This window comes from Anneissia japonica, unplaced genomic scaffold (assembly GCF_011630105.1).
Source record: "Anneissia japonica isolate Jap-2015-1 unplaced genomic scaffold, ASM1163010v1 scaffold2392_len1475705_cov187, whole genome shotgun sequence".
Classification (NCBI taxonomy): Eukaryota; Metazoa; Echinodermata; class Crinoidea; order Comatulida; family Comatulidae; genus Anneissia; species Anneissia japonica.
Window position 1 is genome coordinate 884,875 of NW_022751777.1, and position 14,184 is coordinate 899,058.

General features: G+C 35.4%; 2 protein-coding genes across 7 annotated transcripts in view; both read left to right on the forward strand.

Annotated features, from left to right (window-relative positions):
• Positions 1-2,247: 2,247 nt before the first annotated feature.
• On the forward strand, positions 2,248-7,779 carry LOC117121837 (NLR family CARD domain-containing protein 4-like). Its single transcript, XM_033267213.1, has 3 exons — positions 2,248-2,849; positions 3,191-5,921; positions 6,399-7,779. The coding sequence occupies exons 1-3, from the start codon at positions 2,321-2,323 to the stop codon at positions 6,466-6,468; spliced, it is 3,330 nt and encodes a 1,109-aa protein (XP_033123104.1). The 5' UTR covers positions 2,248-2,320; the 3' UTR covers positions 6,469-7,779.
• Positions 7,780-8,672: 893 nt separating this feature from the next.
• LOC117121831 overlaps positions 8,673-14,184 on the forward strand; it is an 8,467-nt gene continuing 2,955 nt past the window's right edge. Inside the window, exons 1-9 of one of the 6 annotated variants that reach the window (XM_033267202.1) lie at positions 8,744-8,793; positions 8,896-9,046; positions 9,471-9,641; positions 10,026-10,098; positions 10,667-10,750; positions 11,379-11,453; positions 11,648-12,034; positions 12,899-13,243; positions 13,937-14,128. In XM_033267202.1, the coding sequence (XP_033123093.1) occupies positions 9,594-9,641; positions 10,026-10,098; positions 10,667-10,750; positions 11,379-11,453; positions 11,648-12,034; positions 12,899-13,243; positions 13,937-14,128 (1,204 nt within the window). In that variant the 5' untranslated portion in view covers positions 8,744-8,793; positions 8,896-9,046; positions 9,471-9,593. Of the gene's footprint in view, positions 8,794-8,895; positions 9,047-9,470; positions 9,642-10,025; positions 10,099-10,666; positions 10,751-11,378; positions 11,454-11,647; positions 12,035-12,898; positions 13,244-13,936; positions 14,129-14,184 lie in introns of all 6 variants that reach the window. The other 5 variants (XM_033267201.1, XM_033267204.1, XM_033267199.1 and 2 more) reach the window with 5 other exon arrangements.

Genomic DNA, 14,184 nt, shown 5'->3' on the forward strand with positions numbered 1-14,184 from the left:
TGCAGAAAAAAAACCGTGAATTCACAATGAAAAGTGCGCAATTCTATTATAGTTTTAACTTGTTAGCGGCCAACTTGGTAGTCGGATTTGGCAAGACTGTAATTCAAACAAGGAGTAATTATCAAAAAGTACCAAAAACTTTTCAAAACCTTAGTGATCAGAGCATTTTTTGCATTTAAAACAAATACAAGAATAGGGCGACGATAAATTCGCCCTTGTTATTCACACTAAATGCATCCGCTCGAACTGGCGTCCGCTCGAAATGACATCCGCTCGAATTGACTGGCATCCCACATACTGTAATTATAAAACATTTTTACATGATTCAACCACTCATAAAGTACATTTTTTTAACAAAAGATACCTTTTAATATAAATATAGGTTGACACAGAGTTTCTGCCCTTGCTAGCACGACCAGCTGTACTTTTTTGCAATCAAGTTAGAAATTGCCAGAATGTCCGAGTCAATTCTTAACTTTTGAAACCATTAAAGGCCAGTCTTATAATTTTAATCGGACTTTTGCCATGAAATATCCGACAACAAAATGTGGCATCTTGCAGTACCATCTTTTTGAACTTTCTTGTCGTTTTCGAGGTTAATCGAACCGACGTTTATCATTGGCTTTAGGCCTAGGCCCTATTTTTCGATCTGTGTATTACTAATTTTTGAAGTAATTATTGTACGTGTGAATTTCATGTGGACACACAGTCAAACAACAGCACCATACAATATAAAGAATGACATACAAACGGCAAATAGATAAGTTTTCATAAACTTTTAATCAAAAAGCTTCACGCTGCAAACTCAGACATTCTGGCAATTTCTTACTGATTGTAGAATGGTGCTAGCGAACACAGATTCGCTGTACTTATTTGGGTGTTCGATCATTTCGGCCGCCGCGCCAAATGTGTGGAACGGCAAAGGGGCCATCGAATACACAACAGCCGCCAATTAATATTAAATATATATTTGTTTAAAGATACAGTAAATCATTATTTTTATTCCCGAAACCCGGCGGGCGATAGTTTCACTGTAGTTAAGATATTATGTTTTTGTTGTTTTCTTTAAATCATTTTGTTTTTTGTGGGCTTATTTGTTGAAAAAGGTACTTTATGAGTGGTTAAATCATGTGAACATGTTTGTTAATTATACTGTATGTTGTGATTGAGAAGAACATTGAGGTAAAAATATTAAGAATTAAAAGTTCTGGCAATTTCTTACTGATTGGTGCTAGCGAACACAGATTCGCTGTACTTATTTGTTGAAAAAGGTACTTTGTGAGAGGTTAAGTCAGGTGAAAATGTTTGTTAATTATATGTTGTGACTGTGAGAAGAACGTTGAGGTAAAAAAAATTAAGAATTAAAAGTTAGGTGCGAAAGTTCATTAGCGCCGACTTAAGTTGAATTCGTTTGCACTTAAGTGGAAAAGTGTAATACGTTGCAATTTCACTTAAGTTGAATGCCATTCAACTTAAGTCTAATTGAGTTACACTTAAGTGCAATTCAATTACACTTAAGTCGAATGCATTTGCACTTCAGATGAATTAAATTCAAGTTAAGTGCATTTGTAATCTAATTGCATTTAAGTCAAATGCATTTGCCCTTAGGATGAATTGAATTCAAGTTAAGTGCATTTATAATCCAAGAAGTGTAATGTGATATGTAGCACATGTTTGTTTTCACATTATATAGGCCTATATAATAATACAGTAGGCCTCCACAATGCATTATTGGTAATGAATTCACTGTGTCTGCAAATGCTATGCACACCGAGTTAATTTTAGTAAGCTATAGTCTTGTGATTGTAAGGGGGAGATTACAAGGGGGAAAAACAGACTGAGGGAGAACGTGCCGACCAAGTTTGATGAAAGTCTTGCTGAGACCATGTTTTTACAACCTCCATGCTGATCCCCAGCTCCACAGCCACAAGCTACACCATTAATGGTTTCTGTAGCAATAAATAAAGGGAACACAATGAACCTGATTCTATATAATCTAGAAAGATTCATAATCGTTTTCATTGATAAAATATTACATATGTATACAACAACAGTTCTTTTGTGTGTCTGCAGTTATAATGTAAATGAGACTAACTGCTTTACGTCCAATCGAAAGCATAAGGTACTTAGCGTAATAGTATAAGTATGAATCACACAAGCTTGGCATTAGCAAACTCCAAAACAAAGACCCATGCACTTAAAGCTTTATGCTTTGGAGTAGCATTATTTACAAACTTTTCAGATTTTTCTCTTAATTTTCTTTTCAGAATGACTATTTCCCATAATCAGATTCTTAATATTCAGTAGATAATTGTACCTCATGATGGCTGCTAATGAACACGAAATAAGGGACTTGATATTCAAGCTGAATAAAAACTATTTTGTTAAAGACGAGGAAAAACTTCGGTTTATTCTATCTGACATCTCCCCACCAAATAGTAATGAAGGGATTTTAGACATCTTTGCTAAGTTAATTGATAAAGAAGACATTACAGTTAATAAGCTTGATCTGCTGTATGAACTGCTAAACTTGCTGGATCAACGGGATCTTCGGAAGATCTTACCAACGCAATCACCTTGTAGTCCTAAGGCTATAAATTTAATCTCACCATATAAACAAATGCTGGTTGATGTAGGAAATAAATTGGAGGATGACGATTGTCACCGGTTAGCATCTGTGTATCATTCCGAAGGATTCAATAAACCATGGAAATTGTTTATGCACCTGGAGAAAAGGTCCTTTCTCAAAAATGAACGACCAGATTTGAACGTGTTTATGAAAAGTTTGGAAGAAGTAGGATGTAACAATGCTGCTTCTCTGGTTAAGACGTTCCTTAAGGGTCATGTAGGTATGTAGAGTTTAGAAATACTTTGGTAGAAGGTTTGGAAAAAAAGAACATTTGTTTTGCTCAAACAGTTCCAACACTTTTTTCCATCCCCCGATTTAAGTAAACATCTTGTTTGATAAACAATTAATATGTTTAGATGTCACCGATTATCATATTATCATATATAATAACTTGTGGAAGATTTCAAAAGATTTTGCTGTGCTGGCGGTGGTGCGGTAGACTTCTGCGATATGAAGGAGACTCGTGACCCCCGATAGCCATTATATTATTATTTACAAAATAAATTATTATAAATTGTTGAATGACTTAATACAAGTATTTTGTTTGCTTATGTTTTCCAGGTTACTCTCCTATCATAGATCATGCTGCTAAAACGCTATCCGATAGATACTGCCGATTCTGTAACGTCATGCAATCTTTGCCATGGGATACATCCAAGGGGATTAGGAAATTGAAAGATATCTTTATCAACTTAAACATTATTTTCGAGAAGGAAAACTACGGAGCAGAATTTCCATTTCCCGAGTTTCATAAGATGTTTGATCCAGCTGAGAGTGTAGGGGATAATCAATATCGTATTTTAATTCGAGGGATTGCAGGAACAGGAAAAACAACAATTTTGCAACGACTGTCACTTGATTGGGGGGAATCCTTGCAGAAAAAACTGAATGGGCAGCCAGAAGAGAGCGATAATATATTGGATTTTATAAAGGACTTTAAATTACTGTTCCTTTTAGAAATTCGGAAGATAAACCTTAACCAGAGTTTATTCAGTGCTGTTCACTCACAACTTTTACATGGTTTTTCCAAGAAAGATATGAAGGCTGTAGAGGCATTTGTTAAAAATGAACCTTCAAAGGTTGTATTCATGTTAGATGGATATGATGAGCTGATTAAGGAAAATGTAAACGATGATAGATGCCAATCAAAATTATTTGATATTTTACGGTGCAACGACCTTCCAAGTTGTCATGTAGTGGTGACAACACGGCCACATCGGGTTAAAGACTTTAAAAGAATTCACCGATTTTATAAACACTTTGAACTTAAAGGCTTTACAAGAGAAAATGTAAAACAGTATGTTGACAGGTATTTCAGCAATTGCCCAGAATCAGGTGATAAACTGATGAAGTACATCCGGGATTTAAACTTTGTGGAGGGCATTGCAGAAATTCCTATAATGACAGCAATTATGTGTTATCTCTGGGAGTTTGAGAACTACAAATCATCAGTTTTACCACGAACACCAAGCAAATTGTATTCGCAACTTTTTCAATTTCTTGAAAAGAAGTACGAGGAGAGAGATCAGATGAGGATTAAAAAGCCTCGCAATAATCTGAATCTACAAAAAGTCAAGTCTAAAATTGGTGAAATTGGTTTATGTAGCCTTGAAACTAATGGCGATCTAATTTTTAGAAAACATAAGCTAGATAAATTGCAGCAAAAAGCTATTGAAGATGCCTGTGTAATTGGCATTATGCACTCACTAAATGGAGATAAAGAACGTTCAGACAACCCATTTGAGCCTACAGAAGAGGTGCAGTTCTTCCACAAATCAGCCCAAGAAAAATGTGCAGCCATTTACTTGGCTAGTTTACTCGAAAAAAAGAAATCAAGTACAAAATTCATGAATCATTTGACCAAAGTGTCATCAGTACGCAATGCACTTGATATGCATTTAATGCTGAAGTTTACTTGTGCAGAGAGCAATGAAGCAGCAAAGCTTGTTCTTGAGAGACTTGGTAATATATACAATCAATATCCTCAAGAGACCTGGGAAGGGTTCAACAAAGGTGATTTGCCGATCGAAGAGATAAAAGAGATGCAACAATTTTTAGAACTTTGCATTGGATGCAATTTTGAGGCTGACAAGGAGGGGATTCTTTTTGAGCAGATGACAACCTTTTTCCCAGAGGGCCGCATAAGATTTACAGGCATATCAAACTACACTGCGATGTCTCTTGCATTTTTCTTGAAATACACAAATAGTATAAATCACATAGAGCTGTTACGTCTGGGAGTAGATGACAACACCCAGGTTCGTGCACTTATGGATAAAATTCCATCGTCTCGTCACTTCTACACAAAATCAATGACAGATATTTCACCTGAAAATGAGGAGTTTGCAAACACCTTTAAGGCCAAAATTCCAAAAGGATCATTCCTAAGTCAGATTCCGGTAAAGCAAATGTATGGGATCTATCCATTGTACAAAACTCTGAAGGAATGGCAAGCAGAAGAAATTCATTTGGGAATTGTGTTTGATGGAATGAATGCAAATATGAAATCCTTAACAATTTCAGGTATTCAAATCAAAGGAACAGATTTTGATTCATTTGTTAATCTGCTACATCGAGTGAAGACCCTAGAGAGTCTTTGTTTGAATAGTAACAACTTTGGACCAGGTGACCTGGAAATATTTTCTAAATGTATCGGTGGGATGACGAAACTGAAGATCCTTACATTATCTGGAAATAATGTGTCTGATGGATTTGTGAGTGTGCTTGATCATTTAAAAGCAAGACGGCTCTTGGAAATCGAAGAGATTTGGGTTGAGAAATGTAATCTCTCATCAAAAACACTGTGTGCTACAATTGACGCATTTGACAATACACCAAACCTAAGGGTCCTTGATATACGCTTGAACGAAATCACAAATGATGTTTTTAAAGCACTCGCACCTAAAATGGGAAAATTGCCTCAACTTGAGAATCTTAACATGACATCGAACAATGTAGATTCTAATGGATATGAACCATTTTTCGAAGAAATAAAACAGATGAACAAAATGAAACGACTCCATTTAGCTGACAGCACTTTCTCAGGGACACTTCTTTATCACATAGCAACAGTAATTCCGGAATTGCCAAATCTGGAATATCTTCATGTCTCGGGGAAGAATGTGAAAGAAATAAAAGAGATACCAAACCAGATATTCAGGCATTTTATTGATAATCTTCCGAAATTGAAAGCTTTGAAAGAACTCAACCTTGTAATCATCAAACTTAGAAAGGAAGACTTCCAAGATTTGATAACCGTCTGCAAAGATCTTCAAAAGATCACGGATGTAAGGTAAGGTATTAAAAAACCAATGTGGTAGGCAATGCCGTACAACAAAACACTAACGATGGTAGAACATTTAGTTGTCCTTGATACAGTACTTATGGAAAGGTATCAGATGTATCCACGTGTATCCAATTTTATGACCAAACATTTGGTTATGGTTACAATAATGATCTTAAGTTAAGATTTAATTTTCCTGGTTGCATTTGCGACTCAGGTATGTGGTACATAATAAAAGAGACAACAAAGAGTGAATTTGTTAGTGCAGCTCCATTCGCGTTTTCTCTTATTGATGATAGATCACCATGCCATCGACAACGATGATGATAACAATTATAATGATGTTGCTCTTGTTCATTGTGATAGCATCATCAACAGCAATGACGCGAATTATATATGATTATAATGATATATGGCATTGCTCTTGGTAATGATGACAATGATCATAAGTATTGTAATGATACTATTCTTTATTTTTCCTTTTAGAATATCGTTTGATCTTGTTCCGAATGGCATTGACAAGAATGATTTACCGAAGTTCATCAAACTCTGCTAGTTTATCTTCCTGGTAAAGAATCTGTGATTTTGAATGGAACTGTAGCTTGGTGGTTAAGATGCTTGCTTTTCAACCCCAGCATCCGGGGTTAAAATTCTGTCACTGCATGGGATTTTTATCATGATTAAAATACAGCTCATAAAAGGCACTTAGTTTATAAATCATTATTCCATCATCTAAATTGCGAGTGTAGGCCTACCTGTTGGATGTGAATGTGAAGCAAATAAAAAATGTAACTGCTGCAGCCGGTAACATTTTTACATGAGGATGCCACACAGCACATTTTAACTGATGTCACATAGGCCTATGAGGGAGGATACCAGTGACTCTGATTGAGGCAAGATGGAGAGCTTTAAAAGCTTACAGACAATTACTTCTTTTAAAAAAATATCTGGTTTCAAATCATAATATTTTTCCATTGCTGGACTTGCATTAATTAATTTAAAGAGTCCACTTTATTGATTTTTTATTAATTCTAATGATTAATAATTTACATGTATAAGAATAAAATGTCGTACGACACTTTGATACAGGATCAATATCTATAAAATTGCCGCCACTTACCCCTCATTTGTTAGGACTACTAAAAATGTGTCGTTAAAAGTTATACTACAGTACTCTACACTTCATCGAAACATTTCGTCTGGTTCTTATAATGTAGTGTCGTTAATCCTTCATTTCGAAATAACATCGGCATTTACCTTGACGTTTCGATCACAATCGGCGATCTTTTTTAACTGCGGTGTTACTTCAGTCTGGTCATGACATCATCAGTCCGATGACGTAATACGCTGGTGTTGGTCAGGGCCCTGCCTGCTCCTGTTGTGTTTAATAGTTCGTTGTAAATTGTTGAGAGTTCATAAGAACCCCCATCTCTGTTCATGATGTACGATTTTTTTTATTAATCCAAAATGGATTCAGGATTTTTTCGTGATACTACATGATGTGATTTACAGATCTTGTAAAGTTAAAAGTTATAGCCTACTAAAGTACATACACTTCATCTGTAGGTAATTTTTTAAGATTCAGGATTTAGGGTAAGTTTATCATTTATCATGTTTAATTTTATAATTATAGTATAGGCCCTAGATAGAATAGTATAGACATTTACAATTAACAGTATTAGAATGTATATAACACATGCTTAGTTATTTTGGCTGCTGTTGGGAGGGACGAGGGGAAAGTGACCCTTTTGCCGCACCCTTGGACCCGCCATTGAACAGTTATGTAACTTTTATTGTATGGTGTAAATGTTTCAAATAACCAAGATGTGTTTGGTCACTAAACTAATAAATATACAGAATAGATGAAGTTCCCTTTTGTAATCATTAATGTTGTTCGTCAGCAGAAAGTAAGTTAAAATGATTATTGTGTAACAATACAATCCACTAGATTATTAGGACGAAGAATCATTTGTGGAAAATCCTCTGCTTGTGAATGTAAGTTGCAATCATAAATATAAAATATGGATAACTTGATTGTGTTGAAAAATCGTCAAAAGAGTGGAAACTGTGCGCCTTTTTCACTAAAGCAAACAAGTTTGGCAATAAGATATAAAGCCTCCAGAAAAGTTTGCGCCCTCCCAGGCTCCCTCTGAACTGTAAATTTGCATACTATACAATCAACATTGTACCTCAACTGAACTAATTTTACTTATTTCCATTGGTCAGTGTTCATTAGTAGGTTGTTGAAACAGTCTTGTCTATAAAATATAATCCATGCTATACTACGAAAACCTGCTCCCCCTATGGCCGAAAACGTCCTGGAAATATTTAATAATGTGCTGTGACCTTATTAGGTCTATAGCTCTTGTATAGGTCTATGTTTATTTCATTGACTAAAAAATATGTCTCCTTGAGCTAAATATACCCTTTTATAGCTGGCATACAAAAGTGTTCACAAGCTACTTTTCATAAAATACATCCTCAAAATTTCCGCAATTGAACCATAACGTTTGAGGAAGAGGAGGAGCACTTTGCACATGAACCTTGAACCAACATTGCACAAAATCTTGAATTTTACAAATGAGCCTTTTAAAGTTATACTTTGACTATGTGCAAGAACCTACACATCTTCAAGCATGTACTTATAAATGTTACAAATACGTGCGAATATTACTGTGGTTCCACCAGATCATTATTGTCAGTTCTTATAAGTCAGCACCCAAGGGCAGTTGATCATGAGTTATCCAATCGCACCAGTGCCTGTTATTGAACCCGTGATGCTAACAAAGGCCGGATAAGGATAATAAAAGGAAGTGTAGTATGCCATTGAACGACAGCTAAAGAAGATACAAGGCCTGAACTACAACCGGCATAATATTCTGTAAGTATAGCGCTTTTAATAATATTTCCATGGTTATAGCGTATACTTTAAAATAAATAGAAGAACGCAGGGCTTACACAACTTGTGTATATTCATTCACAGTTCAATAGTGGTTGGATGTGCTATAAGGCATATAATGTGCCTACTGTCATATAAAGAGTTGTGTTGTCGTCCATGAATATACTATAATCATAACTTGCACTAGTCTACTAGTAAACAAGACACGCCTACTAAAACACATGCGCAAATCTGAGTAAGTCAATATTTTGTGGAATTAGCTTGTTATGAATAATGTACTTACGGTAGTACCGTACTGCTAGATACCAAAATGCTTATTTTTGTTTTTTCATGTCTAATACTTCTATTAATTACCACTACCGTTGCTACTATAGTACTACTGCCACTGCTACTACTGCGGGTGCTGCTCTGCCACCAACATTATGGTATTGTTATTATTAGAATTAAAATTAATATATAATAATAATAATAATAATAATAATAATAATAATTATTATTATTATTATTATTATTATTAATCAATCATATTTAATACGGTATTCGTAGTAGTGTTAGTGGTGTAGTCCAAGGAAGGTTTTAAAGTAGTAATAATAAATTTGTTTTTGCCGTTGTATAACGAGAGTGAGTTATATAGCACTGTATACGTAATTCACTTCAAGTAGGTGATGTTGTCTGTTTTATGCATCATGGCACATAGGCGTACTAAGAGATCTTAGAGAGATTATTGCATCGAAGATCAAGGGAGCACAATTTCAACAGTACCCACACTAACTGACTGTGGCATGGCCAAGAAAGTAAGCTTAGCGTCTAAATGGAAGCCTCCTCAGCAGGTAAACTATTTCGAACAAAATGTGTATAATTAATGCTACTAATTCTGCCGCTGTGTGCCACTACCACTTATACACCACTGCCATTTTCGTACCAATACCATCACCACCACCACCACCACTACTACTACTACTGATGGTGGTGGTGATGATGATGATGACGACGATGATAACGACGACGATGTAATGATATTATAATGATGTCGATGATGGCGACGACGATGATGTTGATGATTATGATGATGTTGATGATTATGATGATGATGATGATGATGATGATAAGATGATGATGACGATGATGATGATAGTGGTAATAATAATATCTCTCGTGTAAGAGAATTCCTCTCATGTCATGCCATGAATAATATCTTACTTTATGTCAATTAGATAAAACTTCCAGAAAGAGAAATGAAAAAGTCTAAATTCTATTTGCCATCACCAGACAAAGAAGCTGACGACGGTGAGTAACTTATACCCCCACATGTTCTCCATACACATGCATGTTTTATAGTCATTATAGACCTACTGTCGGGAAAAGTACGGGGACTGGTCAAAAATTGATGTCTCTTTCATGAAATCGGTCTGGCCACCTCAGTGGGAGCCAAGTACGGTACATTAATATGCGCAATGCGCCCTGGCTGATGCGCTGCTCTGAAAAGAAGTCGATAATTTAATGCCTGATCAAGAAAGGAGTATACGTAAAACACGAGTAAAACATAGGCCTATAGATAAGACTTTAATTTATTATTGATATATATTTTTAAAGCACCTATGGGTTGCATATTGTTACCATACGCATACTTTTTGCATAAATGATGCGGATTAATCCTTGGTTGTGGACCAATCTTGGCGTAGCAGGAGAATAGTAGGGTTCTCCTACAGCAAGATCTCTTTCGGTGAACTTTCTTGTGGCCAGAGCTTTGAAAAATGAAAGATTTTCAATAGAAAAGGAATAAACACGTAGGCCTATTTGATTTTCTTAATTTCTGTATTGAGTATAATATAGTGTCGTGTTCTTTATTTCCCAGTGTTTATGACGGAATCGCTTAACCGGACGAGCAGACCTATATTTGACGACCGAATCGAATTTGATGTTGCGTGCGAGAAATTTTGTAGGTATTTTGACAGATTTTTAAAGCAATGATGGGTAGGGTAGGCCTTTTTGGCAATAAAAACAAGTACACGGGCGTTGGGATTTTAACACAATTAATTTTTATGTGAAATAATCAATAAGTAAAAAAGCATAACGTAAAACCTCGAATTGAAGCCCTCGGCATCTTTTTATTGCCAACTTTGGATGGGCTTCTTTTCGAGATGGGCTTCTTTTCAAGCTGGGCTTCTTTTCGAGGCTACTTTTGCAAAGTAAATAGTGGGGCTTCTTTTCAAAATGAATGCTGTAAATGTTGTGAATTTATCCTATAAAACAATAAATACGGCCAGTGTAACATCAATTTCTATCATGGAGTGGATTTAACTGGTATTAAATCACCTAAACTACTGTATAATCCAAGCTTGTTTTTAATTTATTTATTTTTTTATTTCATGTATCCAATGTATGCACTGCACTACCAATGGGCTTCATTTCGAGGCTAATTTTGCAAACTAAAGAGGGGCTTCAATTCGAGATGGGCTTCATCTCGAGATTAAGCCAATTGGGCTTTTGTTCGAGTTTTTACGGTATAATTAATTATTTGGTAACGAAAATTGCGACTGTCTAAATCAGTATGTTATATCTTTCAGTCAAAAAATATAGCATTCCAGATGAAGGGAAAATAGAATTTGCAGAGATGTTCATGAACAAAGAAAGAGAAGAGGGTAATGGCTCAATGATAGTTCTTAATAACGGTTATTATCACATCTTAGGCCATCAAATATTAAGTATTAACATGGTTCTACAATTTTACGTTCATTGAACGTTATATGAACACATGGTAACGTCAAATGTTAGTTGGGTTGGGCTTGCTTAGTAAACCAATATTAACTAACGGTCATTAAAACCCTTATTTCAGAACCTAGAAAGGGAAAATCCAAGCGACTACCATTGCATTCTACGTCGTCCGTCGGTATAACATCATCTCCTAGGTATAGACATTCTAGAATGTCGTTACCAAGTCTTTCTACCAGCAGTGCCTCTTCATCGCACCGCTACCAAATACCACGTCGCAAAACTTCAGCTATTGAAACATTTCAATCGTATGAGAGCATGCAGTCAACAGACGTAACCCCAGTGGACGACGGCAGCTGTGTGTTCCATCATCGTTGCCGATCGACGGTCCTTGATCAACCTTTGAACCAATTTCAGATTTCAGTTGGTAGTTCATCGACCATCGTCATCGCAGACAGCAATACAATTATACTACACGGACAAAACGCTGAATTGGTTAGCCAATATGAAAGTGAGTCGGTATTTAATATACGTTTCCATGAGGGTGGGAGGAAACGATGACATTGACAGCACTGAACCGAAAATGATTCATCTCCTTGTCTCACTCATTATGATTCAGCTAGTCGGTTCGAAATGTTTATGTAAATATATCATGTTTATATATACAGTACATATATATATATACATATATATATATATATTAACATATATATAATAAGCCTATTAAATTATACATTATATATTGCAACCTGTCTCTTATACACATCTAGATGTGTATAAGAGACAGTGTCTATACAGACGTCTTAACCAACCAGGCCATTAAGGCAAATCCGATTAAAGCACCTAATATTTCATACTCATGGGCATGCATATTAGACAGCACTAGTCGGTTTGAAATGTTTATGTAAATACATTATGTTTATATGTACATGTTAATATATACATATATATATATATTATATATAATATATACATATATATAGATATTATATATATACATAGGGCCTATACACATATAAATACATACATATATATATAACCACCATTAAGGCAAATTCGATTAAAGCGCCTAATCATTTATACCCATGAGCATGCGTATTAGAGAGCACTAGTCCTTAATTCATGGCAAATAACAGAGATCAATGATACGCCCTCTTCTTATCAGCAAACGACAAGACGAGATCTCTGCAGAAATGCTCTTTACAAATAAACAATGATATGAAACAGATGTATATATATATATATATAATATATACATATATATATACATCTGTTTCATATCATTGTTTATTTGTAAAGAGAGCATTTCTGCAGGTTTTATAATAGATTGTGTCAAACCTAACTTTATTATTTGTGATTCTTGTTTGAAACACAGAAATCGCATTGAAATTATTTTTCAACATGAATGATGAAATTATTACACGAATGGTAAATGCAAACTTCTTGGAAGATCTCTGTGAACTGATACTAGAGAAAGGAGCAACGCCATTAGAGATCGGAAAAGGCTGCGTTGAACTGTGGCTAAGTTTTGCAAGGACTGACACCATCAACACATTTATGGATGAACTTAAAAAAGGAAAATTAAGAAATGAACTGGCACGATTATTATTACGTCATGGATATATAAATGACGATAAAGAATTAACGATTTCAATTAAAGATAAAAAAGTGGATAAAGTGAGTCTGCAAGGAATCGGAAAAGGAATCAAGAAAGACACAGGTAAGACGTTTCTTACCACTTCTCCCTAAAATCGCTACCCTCGCGCTAGCGTCTTCGCTGCAACCGTTACGCTGCGTAGTTGACGCAATCTCGGCAAGGCTCCCCGATTCAAATAACCAATCAGAGACGCTGAAGGCTGTCGGCGATAACGTGTATCAATTTTTACGGAAATCAAACTTCAGACTTTGTAATATGCGGGTAGGACTACATTATACATTAGTCGATGGGTGTGTTACTAAAGTGCATGCATTTCATCCCAATTTTCAAATATAATTTACGACAAAAAAGCTACTGATTGGAATATTGAGCACAATATTTCTACATTACTTACAAGTAAGTAAAAGCTCCCGATAACAACACTCATTGCTTATTTGAAAGAATAAAATAAGCCATCAACATTCACAATGAGACCTTTTGTCGCTGATTTACAGACGTTTTACTACGAAGCCCTTAAAGATCTGTACTGCGGTAGAGTTGCAAAACCCTCAAATGCTTAATTAGGGTCCTACAACAGTGAATTGCTTAGACCTATTTAAAAGCATCAACAAATGTCAAGTAAATCACACAAGGGAATTTTCCTAATTCTAATTGCAATTGAAAAACGAAGGACTTGCTTAAATAAACCAAAAGCCATTAATACAGGGTTTTAAAAAAGTTTTAATATACAGTACTCTTTATTTAATGTTCCAAAAGTTTTCGACAAGGATATGAATGAGGGCGCACTCGATCCGATCAATTTCATGATGTCTGCATTTTGGTGCACAAACCTGGAGCAACTTGACACGGTTTTGTCACGTAGATACGAAGAAAGAATTCCCGTTGGTGGATTTACAGAGCACTTCCAAACTTCAGACAATACTTTCAGGTCCAAAGATGTCAAGAGAGGTAAGGATTTTAATAAATGAAATTTTTTTGCTGCCGTGTACTGATGGGGGTGGGGG